The sequence below is a fragment of the Vipera ursinii genome (genome assembly GCF_947247035.1).
Source record: "Vipera ursinii genome assembly, chromosome: 2".
Classification (NCBI taxonomy): Eukaryota; Metazoa; Chordata; class Lepidosauria; order Squamata; family Viperidae; genus Vipera; species Vipera ursinii.
In genome coordinates, this window is record NC_139513.1 from 92,015,758 (window position 1) to 92,038,991 (window position 23,234).

General features: G+C 37.9%; 1 protein-coding gene across 2 annotated transcripts in view; it reads right to left on the reverse strand.

The window, feature by feature from the left end:
• Nucleotides 1–750: 750 nt before the first annotated feature.
• NR3C1 (nuclear receptor subfamily 3 group C member 1) overlaps nucleotides 751–23,234 on the reverse strand; it is a 65,714-nt gene continuing 43,230 nt past the window's right edge. For both annotated transcript variants that reach the window (XM_083353574.1, XM_083353573.1), the window contains exons 5-9: nucleotides 12,511–12,789; nucleotides 12,008–12,152; nucleotides 4,524–4,654; nucleotides 3,458–3,615; nucleotides 751–2,539 (exon numbers count right to left, since the gene is read on the reverse strand). In XM_083353574.1, the coding sequence (XP_083209700.1) occupies nucleotides 2,387–2,539; nucleotides 3,458–3,615; nucleotides 4,524–4,654; nucleotides 12,008–12,152; nucleotides 12,511–12,789 (866 nt within the window). In that variant the 3' untranslated portion in view covers nucleotides 751–2,386. The remainder of the gene's footprint in view (nucleotides 2,540–3,457; nucleotides 3,616–4,523; nucleotides 4,655–12,007; nucleotides 12,153–12,510; nucleotides 12,790–23,234) is intronic.

Below are 23,234 nucleotides of genomic sequence, written 5' to 3' on the forward strand. Positions count from 1 at the left end.
ACAAGCTATTATACAATAAGTTGATAAAACTGCATTTAAAGCTGTATTAGCCCTTCCTTTCTTTTTTCCAAACACTATCAGATTCTATACATTTGAAAGTATAATTAAACAAAACTGTATTAGTAACATATCGCATTATGATGGTTAATTCTTGTTAAGCATTATACCTCTTGTTTTATTTTGGCCACTTAAAATATTCTTTTGTTTTTAATGTTTAGAGTGGCATTGTATTTTAAATTTATTGAAAATTCTTAAGGTGCTCAGAGGATGGGCTACTACAGCTTACAAATTGTTTAAAACAAGGGAAAAAATCACAAGACATACATGGTTGTTTTATGGCACACTAGGAGTTTGATAGAGAAGGACTGGAGCTGTACAGAGACCAAATACTATTCTAAAGCACAAAATAAGCAGTGGAATCTTGGTGTTCTCCAGATTGGTTCACTTGAGCGAGAGAGTGAAACATGGAAGTGAAGCCATATACAAGTTTGGGACTTTAATTTTCCATAAAAGTTTTGTCGTCTTCTTGTAGTTTGGTCTGTTTTCTTTTCTGCATAAAGCTAAAAATCTTATATGAATTAAAATCTTTTAAGAACCATTAGAAACATACAGGGTAGAGGTACAATTATTTTGTAAATCCTGGTGTATGTAATATATATATATATATATATATATATATATATATATATATATATATATATATATATATATATATATATATATATATATATATATATATATAGTATGTATATGTGTTTGTGTGTGCATGTATGTATATGTATGTGTGTATATCACCCATACACGCACAGAGAAATGTAGTCATCAACTTCTAACTTAAAATGGAGTCAGGGTTGTATACATTTGCCTTCAATCCAGTGTGCAATCTAACAACAGAAACTGGCTTTTTTTCAGCTTGCTGAACTGCTTCATCAACACAGCTACTGCAAGAATAGGTGGGGTCTAGGCTCCAGGGACCCTAATCCACTGGAAATGCACTGCCCATCATATTAAGTCTGAACCTTTTCACCCTACTTTCTAGCAGTTCTGATCACATTTGAGGGAAGAGGTTTCCCTTTAGAATCTACCAATTCTGAGATCCCAAAAGAGGTAAATTTGTTATTTGTTCTGAAAAGTATGAATAGGCTACCAATACTGTTTTTCCCCCCTACATATATATTTTAAAAGCACAGGTTCTGCTATGTCTGAGTGTCGAATGAGAACAGATATGCCAATTTCTGTGCACATCGATTTTGGTATGCACATTATAGCTGCTCTGGATTGTGGCCACTGTATATATAATATACACTGATACACATTGAAGTACACACATATATGGCAATAATTGTGTATGGAAAAAGTTAATTTCTCCATGTATAAGTAAACTTTTAAACAATTATGCATATTTTCCTGAAAGTTTCCTGATGGGCAATCAAGACTGATATTTTTAATGTCAATCCAGCCCAAGATTCTTACAATTATGGCTATTGCATTAAATGCAAATATCTAGGCTGCTTTAAAAATGTTTGTGTTCATTAACACTTTTTAAGACAAAGCTAGTTTTCTAGTAGCTCACAGAACATGCACGACTGATATCAAAAAATAAGCAATTCCAGTGTTCAGGTTAGATTTGGAATATATTTCAATCCCCATTCCCCACTGAAGAAGGCTGAATTATAGGCCAAATTTAGAAGGGTTATTAGGACAGTCATATTAGACAAGCCACTATATTCATATGATTATACTTGAAGTTCATTATTTAGAAGTCATTAAGCTATGAGCTGCCCCACTTTAAAAACAGCTGTACAATAGGCATCTTGAAGTTTTACAAAAATTATGTAAGAAAAAATGAGCAAGCTAGTCCACTGTATATAAAGGTAAAGGAAATTGCTAAAACCAGACAGTAATAGCTATAAAAGGCACAACTTCCCTTTTTCTGATATACAGTTGTAAACTTTCCTCATGTTACATGCATAAATCAAAAAATGCTACTTTAACTATACAAAACAATCTATATATACCAAAACAAAAATCTAGAAAATTTTAACCAGCCAACTGCAGAAACTCCTAGCAGAATGTTGACAATGCAGATTCCAAATTTGACAATGCTGCTTTTGATGCATTCTATACTGCCAGCATGATGGTATATATAGAGGAAAAATTCCAAGCCATACTTCTTTCTTTTTCTTTCTTTCTTCTTGTATTCATTCAGTTGAGGTGTCTTCTAAAAGCTAGATCTTGGCCCTCTGTAAACCACATGTAGTGCATAATTACAAAACAAAAACAAAAATACCTAATATAGGTACAATAATAGAATCTCTTAGTTTATAAAAAAAGAAGTTATAATTTGACTTTTTTTTCTTAAGGCAACCTTTCTGTATTAAGGCAGTCACTTCTGATGAAATAGGAGCTTCTTGATATTCCCATTTGAATATTTTGGTAACTGATTGCTGATGATTTCTGCCAACATTTCTGGAAACTCAATACTCATGGATTTATCCAAAAATGTTTGGAAGCAAAAAGTTAGAAGATTCTCAACCACCTGTAAATGATAAGAAGGAAGGATGAAGATTTTATTGTACTCAAAAATATTTTAAGCATATTTTATCCCTACATCTTTAATACAACAGTTGTTTTGAGTACTTATGTAAAAGATAGTATCTGTATGTACACACATCTTCCCACATACACACACAAAATAATAGCAAATAAGAAATGTATTTGTACTGAGGTACAAAATAAGAGGATAAAAGAACACTGCCTCAATTCAATTATTATATCAAACAAACACAATGCTCTTTAAATACGGAAGGTCTGGACTGAATAGTTTCATCATTTGTCTGCATCATATTTTGCATTCCATATTCTCTAGGGGCAGTACATCCAAGAATAGGGCAATTATTTAGGTATCATGCCAACAATAATCAGAATAACATGGTTTATTGATCAACTTTAATTTTGGTATCCAATTAACTAGAAACCTCTTGATTTGGCATACAAATTGTAAAATATAATAAATTCAGTTCAATGTAATGTCATAAGAAAATTCAAGAAATGTGCTTTTCTACACATCCTAGCTTGTTACGTTGAGAGGCAGAATAACATGCAATCTAAATATATATTTAGATAGCCTGCAGCTGGTGTTCAACTTCCCAGCAGGGGACTGCTGTTCAATAAGGATTACAATAGCTGGTATCAATAAATGTAAGTTCTTATAGCTATGCTACTTTATTAATGCTGTGCATTTTAATTATTTTTATATTCACTGAAACAATTAAAACAGGATAATAAGACTATGACCTTCCTCTTCTTCCTTCAATTAATTTAAACATCAATGCATACACATTCACCTGGCTTAAATTTTCCCATTAAACTAAAACATCATCCTTATTGGTGAATTAATTCTCTCCACATTTTTATTGACTATACTGAAACAATTTATAAATACAATAAATCTTACATCATGCATGGAGTCCAAAAGTTTCGTCAGTTGATAAAATCGTTGCCAGTTCTGACTAGAGTTTCCTTCTCTCTTCACAATGGCTTTCCCCAACTCTTTGATGTATGTCATACGAATTTCATCAAAGAGAGCCTGACTCCTTAAGCCCTCCTTAGGAACTGGATTAAGATGACAGAATATTCAATTACATATTACTATTTTACATTCACAATAACCAGTGCAACACAAAAATGCCCTGACCTGTGTTAAGTCTGAAAACATTAGTGTACAACTGCATGGATCATACATGCATGGTAGATGGTCTGTTTAAAAAAAAGCATGCATTAATGACCAACTTTATATATAGTTAAATACTCTGTAGCAATTTTTGTCCAAATATAGTTATTGGTTCTCTCATTTTTATCCCTTTATTCATCAACATCTATGTTTCTACTGTATTTTGAAAAATGAAACTCTTTTTCAAAAAATCTTAACAAACCAGCCTCATTATGTGGTAGATTTACTGTCAGATTCAATTCAATTATGCATTTATTTACAAAAGGAATGGGAAACTTATGTTCAGTAAGAAACTGTTGGGAGTCCCCTGATCCCTGACCTCTGGTTCGAACAATGGGAGTCACTGAGATAATTTATTTCGAATTTTTTGTGCAATATAACAATCTATCTCAGCAATATGAACTGTATTATATATATTGGCCATGGTCAAAATTCCACTTACAACAAAATTGGAGTCATCTTAACAACCAAGCACTTTAATAATTTCTGAAAGTAAAATATTTTCTGTCTGGCAGAAATTCTGCAACCTTAATCATCAATAACAAAATAACCTATTTCAATACACTCGGAAATATATTTATAATGGATTCATTACTTATTCCTACTGATTATCCTTAGACAGATAAGAGTTTAGCAGCAAAGAAAATAGCACAGCAACATCTTTTTGGATTGAAACTAGGTTTCATATTTCCCAGATCACTGTTCAGTGATGAAGATGTAGTCACAATTTGCAAGATAGATCAGGGTTGGTTTTTTTTACAAAAAAGTAAGGGCAGAAATAACCACTTACTTGTAGAGAGAAGGAGCAAAGTTTTCATGCAGAGATATTCTTCATAGGAAACCTGAAGACGGGCTAACTCATTAGTAACCATCAGTAAACGTTTGCACTGATCATACATGCATGGTAAATTCATTCTCTGCCTGAAAAAAGAGCACACAAACACACACATCTGTATCAGTAAAAGCAAACCAATAGATTTCTTTATGGAATTATTTAAACACTTCCTGAATATCCCTGAAAGTTGAAGAAGTCCCATAGCTTCAATGTTAATATTTTTTTTTTGAAGAAAATAGGACATATGACCACATCCCAATACTCTTAAAAGAGACTGCTGTTGAACTAGTTTGGTGGCCAACTATTTACTATGTTTATAAGCTGTATTTACAAAGGCCTCAAATAGGGCTTAAGAGTAAATGTTTCAAATGGACTTTGGACAGCAACTTATATCAACTGGAACTTCTGGACTTCTCTCAAGAGCAGGCTCATATCAAGCATCTTACATAATCTAATCTTGAAATGGCTGGAAGATTTAGGAACTGCAGCAAAAATAGACCAAAAAGGGTTCCTGCTGGCATACCAAATGAATCTGGACAAAAGCTGTTATTATAGCCTTCATTTTTTATTTAAGATGATAACCTGGGAGTGATCCCGAATGAAGTAAACTTCAGAGGAAATACAGATAATTTCATCCAGAACCAAGCGACTGCTCTACTTAGATTCCCCTTCCCTCCTGTCTGAATATTTGGAACAAAAAAGATTCTGCCAGATTGATAGGAGCCTGGATCGGAGTAAAAGCTAGAATGAAAGATTTGTGTCATATTTCAATTAGCTTACCTCTTCCCAACATTACAGCATCACGCATGTACTCTAAGCAGAACATGACCTAGCTTGAATTTCTCCATTGCTCAGAAATGTATCTTGCAGTTCTTTGAAATACTGACTTATAGGTAGTCCTCAGTTACCAACTGCCTTGTTTAGCAACTATTCAAAGTTACAACAGTTGAAAAAAAAACCCTCCTATTTATAGCCACTGCAGTGTCCCCATGTTCCTATGATCAACATTTGGGCACTTTTAAACCAGGTGGTATTTTGACAATGACAGCATCCTGCAGTCACGTAATCATCATCTGTATGCCTCACAAGCAGCTTCTGACAAGCAGCCAACAGAGAAGCCGGCAATGAAATTGCAAATTATAGCCACTTATTTGCTTAACGACAGTAGCAGAAGTGATTCTGTAAGTCCAGTGCGGTCACATGAATTTTCACTTAGTGACCACTGCCTTTAGCATTGGAGTTGCCAATCCCAACTATTGTTTGTAAGTGATGACTACCTGTATAATGATGGAGGAAGCAAGGAGAGGGGGTCGAGGAACACAATGCGCTGAGCCTTCTTAATGCCTATGCAGGCAGAAACTCCTGGTGTATCTCTCAACTCTGAAGAACGGCAGCCCCTGAATGGGTAGACCATTTGCTCTTCTCATCTTTCTTGAAAGAGCATCCTCAACACTTCCTTTCAGAAAAGAGCATCCGAATGGAAAGAGGATTGTTAGATATTCTTAGGGAAAGGAACTATGTCTAGAATAAAGGGGGTAGCAGTATATGCTCCATTTCCTCATAATAAATGTTTTAAAATATAATTGCTTACTTATATTTTAGTATGGAGAAAATCAACAATAAAACTTTTAAAAATTTATCTGTCTTCTTTTCAAACTAAACTTGACGCAGTTTTAAATGTTTACCACTGCTGGTAACATTGTTTTATGACTGTAAGATTACTGGAGATGTTTAATGGAAAAAAAATCTGCATTGCCAGTAAATAGTTTTTCCCCGTTTTTTCTTTTTAAAAATTACTGAAATGTATTTAGTCTCTAGTTGTAAATAGTTCCAACATAGCTTATGAATTGGTCAGAGGAAGGTAAAATTGATTCCTTTTTTCAGAATCCATTTTTTGCCAATTACACTGCCATTTTTATACTATGGCAATACTTAATTCCATAAGAATCCCTAGTTTTTATTTATTTAAGGTGTTTACCAGCCTTCATTTGAGGCAGTTTACAGATTCAAGATATTATCACAAAAGCCATGAAAAGGGGAAGTGACAAACTTATTCACTTCTCCTAGAAGTAAGAGAGACTGAAATAAGACACCCATTAAGTTAAACAACACAGTGATCTTTCTGATTCAAACTTTATGCAATATGCCACTCTGGTTACTTATCTATTCATATAGGCTACAGTATTACCTCCTTTTAGCAGAATTCCTGTTTCTCCAGTAAAACATTATTTTAACTAGCAATCTATATGTAGTTCTATGCCTTTTATAGTGTAAGTTAATTACCTGAAAAATTATTTGAAAAAGTAACAATGTTTAAATCAAATTGATGTTTCATTTAAAGATAGGCAACTGTATTCTTTTCTTCATGGAACTTCCTTTAAAGACTATTTGAAAGTTGCAATTAATTACAGCAGCCTTCTGTCAGGTAGCAAAATCCATTACAGCCAGGTACACTGATTTTGTAAGCACTGCATTGGCTTCCAAGTAGAATTCAAAATGTTGGTTGCAAAGCATTTCATGGTTCAGGACCAGTATCTCTCGGATGAGTTTTTGGAAATTTATAGATATGGACAAGGAGTTAAGTGCTGACTCACTGCTAGATATGCACGATGTTTGTGTTCCTGCCTGGGGAACACAAGCATTTTGCATATTTTGTAGGAAGGTTAACTTCAACTACACTTGTACAAAAGCGACAATTCATTGTCCTGCTGGAGAAGAATGTGGAGGGCTTGGAGGCACATCCAGCCATATTAAGATTCATCATAAAAGACAAGCATTTTCTGAGCAAGGCAAAGGGATGTCTATTAAAAGAACACAGGAAAGAAGATGGAAGGAGAAGCTCTGGAAAAGGAGGGTTGACAGCATATAATATGGAGGACCAGGAAAAGCAGGAGGTGGTGCCTGTCACTGAAGAATCAATTCAGTCCTTCCCTGAGGCATGATTCACTTCTGAAGGTTTTCATTCAACATTCAAGTGAAAGGAAAGGAGAGAAGCTTGGGCTTCCATAGATATGAGGAAACTAATGTCTGTCCTGAAAAGAAAAAGGTGTGTGGTGGTGATAACTGTCTCATTGTTGAGATGGAGTTATCAATTGCAGAAGACAGACTAGCTGAGCCAGGGGGAGGACTCAAATAGGGACTTAGTCTAGAATCCCTACAGGAGCACAAGACAGCGAAGTTCGACCTCCCTTGAATGCTGTTGAACCTCAGCTAGTCTCACCTAGATGCAAACCATTAGTCTGAAAACATTCCTGTGTATACGCTTGAGCAATAAAATCAGCTAACTGAATTATTCATGTGTGAACTTGGTTGTTTTGTGCTTGACAACAATCTGAAAATCAACAATCTGCGCCCTGTGCGTTCCCACAGAGAGGGCCTCCTCAGGGTGCCACCGATCAGAGAATGTTGATTGGTGGCCCCCAGGGGGAGATCCTTCTCTGTGGGCGCCCCGGAACTATGGAATCAGTTACCGGTAGAGCTCCGGATGGCGCCCGATCTTCGCTCCTTTCGCCGCGATCTAAAAACATTTTTATTCGAACAAGCCGGCCTGGCCTGATGGGGGATTGCTGGGGTTTTTTATTGCTGTTTTATTGGGGTTTTTTAATTGCATTGTATTGATTGTTTTTTAGTGGGCAACTGTTTAATCTTTTTTAATATTTGTAATTTTGCATTTTTATTCTTACCCTGTTCACCGCCCTGAGTCCTTCGGGAGAAGGGCGGTATAGAAATATTAATAAACTAAAACTAAACTAAACTAAATATGACATCAAGAGAAGAGTGTATTTTCTCCCAGATCTAGGATATGATGAAGAGGCGACCCAACTAATTAAATTACTGATGGTTCCCATCCTTCTGTTTCATGTTGGAATAAATCATACTGTAAGAAAGAGCCTGAAAAGATTATCAAAAGACTATAAGGAGACAGGCAGGAAGGCAAAAGAATTTGGAGCTCAAGAGATACTTTTATCCAACTGAAGATCATGGCCCAAGAATGGAACGGAGGTTTCTGGATGTCAATCATTCTCAAGGGATGGTGTCAGCAAGAAAACTTTGTATTTCTATACAATGATCTACACAATCAACAGGAAGGGCTTTTGGTGAGAGATGGGCTGAAGTTTACCAAAATTAGGAAGAATATTTTCAACAGACATCTTGTTCTTACCATCTGGGGGTCTTTAAACTAAAATGGGGGAGGAAGTACAATACCCAGAAACCCTGAAAAAAAAGAGTAAAAACCAATAAACCTTTCAATGAGGAAGGAACGCACTAAGACAGGGGTGTCAAACTCACAATGTCATGTGACATGTCGTGACTTTTTTTTTCATTGCCGGCAATAGGGTGGGCGTGGTTTCGGCACGATGCATCTGGCCCGGCAGTTTGACATCCCTGCACTAAGAGATACAGAAGGCAAACCTAAGAAGGTGAAGATGGGGGATTTTAACCATCCTGATATCAACTGAAAAACAAATTCTGCAGCAAGAGGGAAAGCCAACAGATTTTTGATATGTCTTGCGAACAACTTCGTCTTTAAAAGAGGGAAGGGATAAACTAAGGTATCAGCTATATTGGGCTTCATATTTAGTAAAAGGAAAAAATGGTAGAGGACCTAGGAATCTTGAGAGACAGTGACCATATCATCCTGCAGGCAGGAAGAACTGCATATAGACAGGTTCAAGACTTCAATAAATTAATGGGAAAAGCAGGAAGGATTCCACTAGCAGAAATTCTGAAGGGAAAAATAGTTTATGAGGACTGATAAATTTTGAAAAATGGGTTATGTAAAGCCCAGGAACAAACAACACTAAAAAGAGAGGGTAAAAGATGGCATCTAATGAAACAGAAATATAATGCCAAGATTGTGTGAAATGACTGTTCTGCTCTTGGCTAGTCAGTTCTGGTTGCCACAGTAAAAAAAGAAAGTTGAGGAATTCAAAAAATGCAAAAAAGAACAATAAAATAAAATAAAAATAAGACGGTGAGATGCTTGGAGAATAATTCCTATGAAGAATGGTTAAAAGATGTAGTCATATTAAAGAAGAGAAGGCAAAGTTGATATATGATAGCAGTCTTGCCATACTTGGAAGGAGGATGCAGGTTTATTCTCCATAGGACAGGACAAGAATCAATAGATAGAAGCATTACAAAAGGACATGCAAGCTTGAAATAAGAAAGAACACGTTTAGGATCTTTTCATTTTTATTATTTTAGTATTAGTATAGTTCATATTTACTGCTTTGTCTTTCATTTTTAAATTTTATTTGATGCTTTGAGTGCTTGCCTGGCTTGAAAGGAAAGTCAGACAAATAAAGGAAGATCTGTAAGTTACTTCAGTTTTAAAACATTTTTTTTAACTTTGTAACACTCCTAAAGTGCCATACTCTGTTACCCGGTTTCGGTTAGCAATATTAAAGGTGCTACTAATAATTATATTAAACATTATTTATTGTGGGATTCAGAAAGCAACAGCTTATTGAGGAAAGGCATGGACATTTAATACTCTTTACTATAATGAAAACAAGGGTTCAAATATGTTAAAGTAAGATAAAACTGTCTACTGTAGAAATGGATGAATCTATTAGATTTAGTTTCACTTAATATTTCCAAGAAGTTTTTTTCCTATCCCTTTTCTGTTTTCTTATTTGTTCTTTTTTAAGACTATAAAGGAAGTCCAGAACAATTTTTAGAACTTGGGAAAGAGCAAATTCCTTAATACCCAAGACTGCAAGACCTCACTCTAGCAGTTGTGGCTATCGTCTGCTAGCATAGAGACTGCTACATTTTGAACCAGTTGCAGTTTCTGAGTAATCTTCAAAAACAGCCTATTGAAAAAGCATTGTAGGGGCTTAGAGCTAACAAAACAGGCGGTTGAGCTTATCTAAAGGGCACTCCATCCACTTCAACCAAATTCATAGGCTGAAATAAATTCCATTTCACATGGCCAAGACTTTTCCCAATTACCACTTCAGAATTTTTCCATAAAGAAATAAAACTCGAGTGAATTAGAACAACTTTATTAGCGAAGTATTGCACAAACATGTCACAGAGGCATGTGGGCAGATTTTTCTGTCCATTCTTCCATAGGAAGGAATGTGCCTCCTTGAATGGCACTGCAGGATGATAAACCACTGGTGTGCAGAGGGGAGAAAAATATGTACACATACAGTATATGTATGTGCTTATATACAGATAGTCCTCCCTTAGTAATGGTCACTAAGTGAAAAGTATGTGTGTGTGAGAGAGAGGTGGGGGGAGAAGTTGTGAAGATTACAGGTTCCTGCCATCCCATTCAGATAAAGTTCTCGTTCAGTGTCTCGTGCCTAACACACATCCCTCCCTTTTACCCCTTATAGAGCAGATTGCTTAAACAAGCTCTCTCTTCCTGAGCTGCTTTTCTCCAGAGCATAGTTCTTTCCTAAAAATGTGCTAACAAGATAACAAGCTCAGCTCTGTGAACCTAATGAACTGACTAGAATAGCAGGCTCGCAGCAGCTGCCTGAAACTGACCAGACCTTAATCAGTTTGCTACTGAAGGCTTTTGTTGTAGTAAATGCACTCGTTACTCTGAAAATAATTTTAAATTATCATTTATTACTGTTGTATTTGTGATTAGTAGCTATCTGAGGTACTAGCTAAATAAGGGTTACCGGTATTTTTTTAACATGGATCTACATAGCTACCTAATCAACACAAGAATCTAGGTGACTTAACGGTCAACAGAACAAAAACAACAACATGTTAAACAAATGCAGTAAATGCATCATAATGTGCCTGGATTGATCCCATAAAATTCACATCCAGTCATCACTCCAAGATGAACTAATGCAGCATCCTGTTCCAATATGTGGTGAAGAATAGGAGATGACAAAAGCTCCCAATAGGAAGTGATAAAAGCATGAGTAACAATATGTATTTATCTCCTTGATCTTCATGGTTTAGGCCAGGGGTAGGCAAACTTGGCTCTTTTATGACTCATGGACTTCAACTCCCACAATTCCTGAACCAGCTGACTCAGGAATTCTGGGAGTTGAAGTCCATGAGTCATAAAAGAGCCAAGTTTGCTTACCCCTGGTTTAGGCTGTATCCTTCCATAGCTATTTTATGTGACCAAAAAAAGGACAAAGCTCAAGAAGACCCAAACTGTTAGACAATTACAGTTACCTCACATGCTAGTAAAATAAAGCTCAAGATTCTGGCATCCAAATTTCATGGAAACATGGAACGAGAACTACCAGATGTACAAGTTAGATTCAAAAGAGGCAGAAGCATCCAAAGCCACATGGTGGACATCCAACAGTAAAAGTAATAATCACTGATGTCAGAACCAGAACTCAGCTTATTATTGACCAAGTTCTGGAAAATGATGGCCAGTGGTTAGAAGCAATTAAACACCACCTAATTAAAAAAACACAAAGTATTTTTATTGATATTGTATTACTTACTCATTAATGATCAAATCTGGAGCAAAACATAGTAGACTTCCATTAGACTGTTTATATGATCTCCATCCTAGAGCAAAAGCCATCAGAAACATCCATGAATACTGCAGTAGAGTCATCTGGTCATCTAGATGCAAGTTTCTGAAGCCTGTGTGAAAATAAATGTGGATCATCTGGACATTATAATTGAAGTACTACTTACCCAAAGTATTGTTTTCATATTCATAACAGTTTCTTGAGAAATTACTTTGTTTAAAAGACTGTTTAAAAACCAAGAGTGGGGAACCTGCAGTCCTTTGCCTAATCTCAAACGTCCACTGAATAGTCAATGAGTGAATTTAGCCTTTTAAATAAGAGCAATTATTCCTCTGATTTCTTGGGAGAAAGAAGAAAAGTGATCTTGCCTATGGTTAATCTGAGGTTCCCAGAGATTACCTTCGCGGTAATGAAAAATATGCCCAAAACAAACAAAGTCACTCCTCCCCTCCTCAACTCATATCACTTACCTGGTATTGCCTTTGCCCATTTCACTGCAGCAACCACTTGTCTTCCACCTAACATATTGAGAGTTGACATTATGCGCCAAGTTGTGTCTGGTATTGTGCTGTCATAGCCTGAAAACATCACTTCTGGCTCAATGACTTCCAGCAGGGAAACGAGGGTAGGAGTCAGCTGTGGCAGTGAGGCAGGAACTATAGCTTTGTTTGTGGGATTTTCAGCAGTATCCCTTCCTGCAGGCACGCTGGATTGTTGAATTCCTTTTATTTTCTTTTTTGTCTTTCGTGCTAGAATGTTATTAGAAAAGAAAATTTAGAAAAGCAAAAACATAGAAAATGTTTTGTTTCAACACCACAGACATTCAACTGATTTTAAAAAGATTTATTTGTATGAACAAAGGATGAAACCATCAATTATATTTGAAAAGAAGCACTGCATGGGGAGAATTAATGAAGCAAGAAACAAATAAAAATATTCTGTGTCTAGCCATTTCAATAAGCTCTTCTAGTGATAAATAATTATGACACAAATCATAAGAGACAGCATATATGCTGTAGAACTGGGCACCTTTTATTAAAGAATAAAATTTTGAAACATGGATTATACAAAACTGAAGACTGACTGCTGTACAGTTGGACCAAAGCTGAAAATTTTCCTCGTCAATTCATAATACTTTAGTTAAACCATGGATAAAATGTGCTAGATATACTGCTTAAATTATTGCCTCACAAATAGTGGTCTGTAATTTGCAAACTAATTATTTCACCAGTATGACTTTTTTTTACTTTTTATGTACTTAATCCTAACAACAGAATATTAAGGCACAAAGCAGCCATCTCTCACTAGACAATTAGATAGGAAGACAGAGATCCAATTTTCTATATATGGTGGTGAGGTAAATTATATCACAGGAATCACACTGGTATGCACATTTCCCTGATCTAATTATTTCCTCTACCTGGTATCTGCCAAGCAACAAATATAAAAAGCAAAGAAATCGTCTTTATGTAGTTCCTGTTATTATTCATTGTAAAAGGACCTATTATTTATTTTGTAATACCAAGAGTTCAAAGTACAAAAGGCCCAACCAATCACCATCACCTATTAGTTAGATGCCACTGATTCAGGTTCAGCTTTTTCTTGCATGAAAATACGATTACCATCCCAGCCTCTCTCTTCAGTAATATTTCGAATTTCTTACAAAGATGTTCCAATAATCTCTTTGATGGCTTACATCCATCCCCTCTATTCAAGATCAATGCTGTCTTCTTCCCTCAGATTTGATAATTGCATTTTTTCCTATTATCATTTGGTTATGGTGCATAATCAAGGCACACAAGTTTCTTCTTGCAGAGAACTCTTTATTTGGTCCAGGGCTGCCTGACAAGAGTTTTCTTATAATCCATGGTATTCTTACTATCCACAGATCCTTAATTTGAAAAGTATCTCATTCTTTCTCTTATTCAGGGTCCAGCTTTCACAAGTGTAAATTACTGCTGGAAAGATGATTCTTTAATTATTCTCATCTCTCAGAACATTTTCCTTTCGTGATCTCGCCTAAATTTGTCATTGCCTTCCTTTTAAGATTAATTGCTCTGCTTTCCAGCTTGCTGTTCTTTTATTCTTGAGGACAAGAAAATTAAAGCTAGTATCTACCTTCTTTTCTTTGTTGTAGACCACATTGTCACAGTATTATATTTTTGTCATTTAATGTTTAATATTACTGTGATTTTTCATTTTTCAACGAGTTGTTCTAGCCTTATTACTTTCAACTAACAAAATAGTGTCTGCATATCCCCATTCTTACTGTTTTTTAACCAGCAGTTCCCTGCTCCCTCTGGCAATTACTTCTAATCCCTTTCTTGTAGTTTGTTCTCTGTGTAAGTTAAATAATTATGAGGAAAATATGCATGCTTGTTTCATTCCCACCCTTAATTTGAACCATTTCTCCAAATTAAGTACTTATAGTAGCTTCTTGTTTTCTGTAAATATTCCTCACAAAAAATATATAAATGCATTCTGCCACACTCATTAGTCTTAAAACATTCTACATTCTGGCTTCATTGACATAGTTAATGCTCTTGCTGTAGTAAGTAATGCTTTATTATCCATCTTAAGTTAGCCAAGGCAGTCCTACATTTTCTGAAACCTGCCTGTTCATTTATTATTTATTTATTATAATTTAGCATTTCTTTCTTCACATCCGGTTCTATTAAAGATTTTACAAGTTTCCTTATGTGAGGAATTTGTATAATGGTGCAGTAATTTGTGAATTTCTTACATTCTTCTTTGGTATAGCTGTACACATTGAATTTTCCCACACAGGCCACACAGTCTTGTTCCTTACTCAATATTTTTATCTTAATTTTTTGTGATTTTTTTCTTTATATTTCTATATTTTATATTTTGATAAACTAATAAAAAAATTGAAATTGATTTTTCTGATCCCCTTAGTTATTTCTTGACATTCTTGATAGATATTAGTGTTTCTTATTTGACAGTGGAAATCTGCATTCAATCACCATATCTTTTTGTTGCACTAGGCTTGTTTTCTGTTCTACTTTGATTATGAAAACAGCTTGTTGACCTTTTTTCTGCTTTGAAACTTTGGATTCCTCCCCTATCCTTCATATTTTTAAGGCATACTAAGTGTGTGTTTGTGTGTGTGTGACAGAGAGAGAGAGAGAGAGAGAGAGAGAGAGAGAGAGAGAGGAGGAGGAGAAGGGGGGAGGGAGATTGATTCATCTACTGCAGACATGTCAAACACAAGGCCCGGGGACCGGATTCGGCCCGCAAAGTGGTTTCATGTGGCCCATGAAGCCATCCTGAAAACAGTGAAGGAACGGCCCCCACTACCTTGGCCCTGGCCCAGAGACCCTCCTTCTGCCAGAGACCCTCAGATCTGTCCCATTCCTGGCCAGGCCCCCATAGGCACCCTTGATGCAAACGATGTAGAGCTGGCCATGCCCACCCAGTAGGCCATACGCACTCTAGCCACGCCCGTAGGCCACACCCACCCTAGTCATTCCCACCCGGCCCCTTGAGGGCAACCGCAATGCTGATGCGGCCCTCAATGACCCCTGATCTAGTGCAGTGATGGCGAACCTTTTAGAGACCGAGTGCCAAAACTGCAACCCAAAACCCACTTATTTATCACCGGGTGCCGGGTGAGACGTGGCCCACTGGGTGGACATGGCTGTGGTGGTCATGGCAGACTGGGTGGGTGTGGCCAAGGTGGGCATGGTCACCTCGATGTTGCTCATGGGGAGGGGGCCGGACAGGGTTGGGGGAGATCCATGGGGTCTCTGGCCTGTCCTGTGGGGTGAGGCGAAGCAGGATGGGGGTGCCATTGCCATGGGGCAAGGCAGGGGCCAGGGCAGCTGCTGCCTGACACTACTGGACCCCGCACAGAGAGGCCAGTGAGTGCATGGGAGCTGACGCTGTCCGTCAGCAGCCAGAGCCTGCCAGCTCCTTGACCAGTGCACTCTGGAGCTCTGCAGCCCACTGCCAGCAGTTCAGAGAAGCTGCCTCTGAGCTGGAAGCTGGCTGACAGCTGAGGAGGCGATGCAGTGGGTTGTGCCCAGGAAAAGGAGAGCATGCGAGGTCAGGAGGGACGGGATGGGAGGGAGGGAAACCAGCCATGCTGGGATGGGTCCAGGCACGTGGGACCTCAGGCAGCTGGCTGAAGAGGGACAGTTGCCATCTCTGGGGCATGGCATGTATGCCCACAAAGAGGGCTCTGAGTGCTGCCTCTGGCACGTGTGCCATAGGTTCGCCACCACTGATCTAGTGGTTAAGTTACTGAAGTAGAAAACTGACAGGCTGACCTTGGGCCAGTCACTCTGTCTCAACAATGGTCAATGCTTGGTTGATCTGAAAAAGCTGACCCTACATTTGTAGAAAAAAAATGCTAGCAAGAACAAAAGTACTGATTTTTTATTCTTGTAGTCTATATTCTCCATTGAGTATCTTGCTGACACATCTACTATACTGTATTTAATTAACAAGTTTAATCCTTACATCTGACATCAACAATTCATGGTCTGCTCCAAAATTGGAAGAGGTTTTGCTAACTGGATTGCATTTTTCCATCATCTGTTTCCTATTATGTAGTCGGTTTGAGTCCAATATTGTCCGTGCAGTGACAATGTAGTGCATAATCTACGTAATCTAAGGCAAATGTGTATAGTATATAGTCTATGTAATCCGAGGCAAATGTGTATAGTGCATAGTCTATGTAATCTGAGGCAAACATTGGTAATAAACAAAAAAATATTTTTAATAAAATTCTATTATCCCCTACATCATTGCATCTACTCAGCCTATTCCTTCGATTCCCTTCCTTTTGCCATTCTAAACACCCATACTAGAACTAAAACAATTCCCTGATGTTGCCTGATGTATCTCTTATAATTTGCCATAGCATTTTCAATGTCTTCTTCTGTAGTAGATACATATATACTGCTCAAAAAAAAATAAAGGGAACACTTAAACCACACAATGTACTGTATTTAATAGTAGGTTGTCTTATTTTGTGTTCCCTTTATTTTTTTGAGCAGTATATTTTCCTGTCCCACAGCATTATTTTGTCTGATAATAACTCTGGCAGAATGTTGATAAAAAGGGTACAAGAAATAACAACTACCAAAATTTATCACTTAAGGAATTAATCAGGTAGATGCGTGAGTGGCCTTGGGCATATATTGTGTTTTTGTTTCAAAGCTTTGTTTATTGTTTACCTGATGTTAGCCACTCAGTCACGTCTGCAAATTGGGCAACCTTGTAAACTGACTGAAAGTCTCATTAAATAAAGCACAATATGACGGTAGGCAGGAAATGTGCAAATGTAACTTCTGCTCTTTAACAAGTCACAAAAGGGTGTATGACCATGAGGAAAAAAAATGCATGTTTGCTGAGTTAAGAGAAAATCTATGATGAAGTGATTAGGTTTGCATTATGGGTACAGAGTATATAGTTATATGGGTTTGAAGTTTGGAGTTGAAGGTTGGTTATTCAATATGGTAAGACAGATATAGTAAGAATCAATGGAATGCCTAGTAACTGGTCCAACACTGAGCAGGGACTAAGATGAGAATATATGATATGCCCTGGATTGTTTGATGTATTTACGGATAATGTACAGTATGGGGAACACATCTGCTGAAATCTAAAGTCTGAGAATATGGAGATTCCCAGTCATTCAGGTCATAGTTATCCAAAAGATGCTTTTTCACGAGGCAACTGGACTTTCTTGTTTTTCTTTCTTCTGAAGACATTTTTCTTCTCATCCAAGAAGCTTCTTCAGCTTTGACTGGATGGTGGGGAATGGAAAGATTTATAATCCTGCAGACAGCTGTTCATTTGCATTCTTTCAAACCAGTGGTCCTCTCTGTCTAAAATGTAGACTTTGCTGTCTTCAAGAGTGGCCGTTGCCTTTTAAATGCAGATGGACTGCTGACTCTTCTCCTGATGTTCTCCTATCTTGTGCCATACGTGTATGAAGTTGTTTTGTTTCCCAATGTACAGATCTGCACATGGCTCACTGCACTGTACTGCATATATCATGTTGCTCAGTTTGCATCTGGGTGTTTTATCCTTGGGGTGGAAAAAACACCCAGCCACAAACTGAGCAATGTGGTATATGCAATACAATGCAATAGAAATAAAGATGGCTTGCAAGGTCAGGAAATTACCAGCAACACCTACTATTTTCAGATGAAATCTAGACTACAATTTTCTATTATATTTCAAATACGAAATATATAATTGCTGCATAGTTTTTTTTCCAGAATAAAATTACTGCATAACTAAAAACACACATTATTTTTGGAAACCCAATCATGCCTTTAGCTATGATCTAATAAATTTAGTGAATTTGCCTTCCAATATTTATATCATAGGAAGAGATTCTAAATTTCATTCTAATATCACATTCCCTCTAAATGCTCACTCACTCGTGAGCTTTACTTTGTTCTACGCAGCTTGCTCTTTACACAGTTAAGTATAAAGAATTCAGGGCAAGACCATTAAAAGTTATTTTATGTCTTTCCTGAAAGACCTGTATTTCAGAAAAAATGAGTTTGTTTTGCTGTTTGAAGTTTCAAAGCACTGCATTAAATAATTAGAATTCACAGCTTCATATACAGTCATGGCCGAAATTGTTGGCACCCCAGAATTTTTTCAAGAAAATCAAGTATTTCTCACAGAAAAGTATTGCAGGAACACATGTTTTGCTATACACAAGTTTAATCCCTTTGTGTGTATTGGAACACAACAAAAAAGGGAGGAAAAAAAGCAAATTGGACATAATGTCAAACAAAACTCCAAAAACGGGCTGGACAAAATTATTGGCACCCTTTCAAAATTGTGGGTAAACAAGATTGTTTCAAGCATGTAATGCTCCTTGAAACTCACCTGGGGCAAGTAACAGGTGTGGGCAATATAAAAATCCCACCTGAAAGCAGATAAAAAGGAGAGAAGTTCACTTAGTCTTTGCATTGTGTGTCTCTGTGTGCCACACGAAGCATGGACAACAGAAAGAGGAGAAAAGAACTGTCTGAGGATTTTGAGAACCAAAATTGTGGACCAATATCAACAATCTTAAGGTTACAAGTCCATCTCCAGAGATCTAGATTTGCCTTTGTCCACAGTGCGCAACATTATCAAGAAGTTTGCAACCCATGGCACTGTAGCGAATCTCCCTGGTCGTGGACGGAAGAGAAAAATTGATGAAAGGTTGCAACGCAGGATAGTCCGGATGGTGGATAAGCAGCCCCAAACAAGTTCCAAAGGAATGCAAGCTGTCCTGCAGGCTCAGGGAGCATCAATGTCAGCGCGAATTATCCGTCGACATTTAAATGAAATGAAACGCTATGGCAGGAGACCCAGGAGGACCCCACTGCTGACACAGAGACATAAAAAAGCAAGATTACAGTTTGGCAAAATGTACTTGAGTAAGCCAAAATCCTTCTGGGAAAATGTCTTGTGGACAGATGAGACCAATATAGAGCTTTTTGGTAAAGCACATCATTCTACTGTTTACCGAAAATGAAATGAGGCCTACAAAGAAAAGAACACGGTACCTACAGTGAAATATGGTAGAGGTTCAATGATGTTTTGGGGTTGTTTTGCTGCCTCTGGCACTGGGTGCCTTGAATGTGTGCAAGGCATCATGAAATCTGAGGATTACCAAAGGATTTTGGGTCGCACTGTAGAGCCCAGTGTCAGAAAGCTGGGTTTGCGTCCGAGATCTTGGGTCTTCCAGCAGGACAATGACCCCAATCATACGTCAAAAAGCACCCACAAATGGATGGCAAGAAAGCACTGGAGAGTTCTGAAGTGGCCAGCAATGAGTCCAGATCTGAATCCCATTGAACACCTGTGGAGAGATCTTAAAATTGCTGTTGGGAAAAGGCACCCTTCCAATAAGAGAGACCTGAGCAGTTTGCAAAGGAAGAGTGGTCCAAAATTCCAGGTGAGAGGTGTAAGAAGCTTATTGACGGTTATAGGAAGCGACTGATTTCAGTTATTTTTCCCAAAGGGTGTGCAACCAAATATTAAGTTAAGGGTGCCAATAATTTTGTCCAGCCCATTTTTGGAGTTTTGTTTGACATTATGTCCAATTTGCTTTTTTTCCTCCCTTTTTTTGTTGTGTTCCAATATACACAAAGGGAATAAACCTGTGTATAGCAAAACATGTGTTCCTGCAATACTTTTCTGTGAGAAATACTTGATTTTCTGGAAAAAATTCTGGGGTGCCAACAATTTCGGCCATGACTGTATACTGAAAAAGAATTTAGCAAAATATGCAGAATTAACAAAGAACATACATGCTACTTCATCCGTGTTTTATGTAAGTTTATTTATACCCTGATTTTCTGCTGAGATAAGACTTGAGGTGGCTAACAATTTTTTAAAAAACACAATTCAAAATATTACATTTCATTAATACCCTTCTTGACCAATATTTAAAAAGATGAGGAAAGCGTAGTCCGGGTGAGATTCAAGGTGTTGGTAATGACTTACAAAGCCCTACATGGCATGGGTCCGGATTACCTACAGCAACACCTGCGGCCGGCTTCAACTTCCCTCTGTCCAGTGCGCTCCCACAGAGAGGGCCTCCTCAGGGTGCCTCTGATCATAGAATGTCGATTGGTGGCCCCCAGGGGGAGGGCGTTCTCTGTGGGCGCGCCAGACCTGTGGAACCGCTTGCCGGTCAAGCTCCGGATGGCCCCCGACCTTCGCTCCTTCCGGCGAGATCTAAAAACTTATTTATTTGAGCAATCCGGCCTGGTTTGATGGGTTAAGGGTTGGGGTTTTAACATGGTTTTTAATTACTGTTTATATCGGGCATAATATTTAATTGTTTTTTAACTTTTGTACTTCGTTTTTAATATTTATTCCCCTGTACACCGCCCTGAGTCCTTCGGGAGAAGGGTATAAAAATTTAATAAATATAAATATAAATATAAATTATCTAAATGCCGACACAATAGGCATTAAATGAATTCCTGAGAGACTGCACTGTGTGGCTTGGAATCGATACAGGAGGAGGAGGAGAAGGCCATTTCCTGCACACCAGAAGAAAAGTCTTAGGCAGCAGGGTACTCTTTTAAAAGATCCTTTTCTGCAGTTGGTAATGAGATAGCATACTGAGTTTAGCACCACCTACCATTTCTAGACCCACGAAGAGTATACTGAATGTTCGAAATGGGCAGGCATAGATCACTATCTCTGGATCTGATTGAATCAGGAAAAGTTCCTGCTGACTCATCAAATGTGACTGTGCAAAAGTGTAGCAGCCCAGAGTTCTCAACTGGGTTTTAATGAAGAATGAGGTAAAAATCAAGGAGTATTCCCAGATTATCTTTTGGGGGAATAAACTCTATCCAAAACAGACTGAACCTTCATACCCCATTCCAGTTTCTTATTTAGCAAAAGTACCATCTTATTTAGATTTCAGTTTGTTCTCTCTCATTATCAAACATAAGCAGTGTTCAGAGGTGTTGATTGCTATCTTAGAGCTAGATGGAAAAGTGTGATATGGCTGGCATACTGATAGTACCCAATTCCAAAAACTCTGAATGACACTATGATAAAGCTGTAGTTTCCTAAAACTCTTCCTCGTGCCTGCTTTCTTCCTATCCTTCAATCAGGACAAAAGCATGTGGCTATGAAAAGCACTGCCCCATAACCTATTTTAATTGGATCTTGCCCATTCAATGTACGGTAATATGGGGAAGTTTTGGAGAAGCGATTGGCTGAATTCCTGCCATCCTCTCCATTCCTATCTGTACAAACACCCAGAGAAAATGGGTGAAACACCCAGTTGCACAGTCAATAGCAACCTTGCTGCTCTACAGCACCCATTCCATGCCAGGAATAGAGCTACGATCCTACTGCATCATTGTGTAGAGTTTTCTGCAGTGCAATAACTGGTAAAAAGAAGTGTGAATTGACAGTTAAATAGGCAACAGTGAGGAAATAAAGAACTGAACATGAGAAGGAGGGGGAGGAGGAAGAGGATGTAGGGAGATTTCCCAAGGTGAATCATATAGGCAGATACTGAATTTGAAACTGAGCCTTTCTGCAGATTCATTAGTGATTTGGCAATTTAGAGATCACCAAGACAGAAATAGTATGACCAAAAAAACATACATTTTTGTCAGTTTGGTATAATGGTTAAGGTGCTTGCCTTAAAAACAGGAGACTAGTGATTTTACTGTGTTTCCCCGAAAGTAAGGCTTAGCCCAAAAGTATGGCCTAGTTTGAATTTTGGTGGGTGGGCCTAATATAACCCCTACCTCAAACTTAAGCCCTAGTTTTGGGGTGAAGCACACACCTAAAAATCAAGCTAGGGTTGGGGTTGGTGGAGTTGCCCCACACGCCCTGCACCCACTTACCTTTCAGCCAGGCCTCTCCTCACCAGCCCACTTCTGCGGTGTCTTCTGCAACCAGGCCTCCTTTCTCAGTCCACAGGCCTTTCCGGAAGGCCTCTGTAGCCGAGAACCAAGCTATGGATTCAATCTGTAGCTCAGTTCTGTAAGATCTCTGCAGCCGAGAACTGAGCTATGGATTCAATCTGTAGCTCAGTTCTGTAAGATCTCTGCAGCCAAGAACTGAGCTATGGTACTCAGCTGCAGAGGCCTTCCGGAAAGGCCTGACTGCAAAATGCAGGCCGGAATGTAGCTGCAGAATGAAGCTGCTCCTTTGGCTGCAGAAGAAGTGGACCAGCTGGGTGGGGCTGTCGGTGCTGGAGGTGAGCATGAAACATTCCCCTGAAAATAAGACCTGGTGCTTCTTTGGGGGGGGGGGGGGAAACAAGACCTGGTGTTATTTTCAGGGGAACACAGTAGTTCTGTCTTAGGGAGAACCAGTTGGTGACCTTAGATCAGTCACTCTTTCAGCCCAACCCACCTTATAGGGTTGTTGTGGAGAAAATAAGCAAAGGGAGTATTATCTGTTATTGTGTATGTTCACTGCCCTGAATTATTGATAAAAATAATAAAGATGGGGAAAAAATCTAATAAATAAAAATATTTCTTGCCAACCTCTCCGTATAAGAAAAAAGGGTGAAAAAATTAAAATTAAATTCATCATAATTTTACCTCCCAATCCATGTAGCTTGCTTACCATACTTATATAAAAGAAACAAGTATATGCTAAAACATCTCCTATTTTTCCACAATCCGCCGAACCTACTGAATTGAACCCTAAGCCTATTTAAATGAAA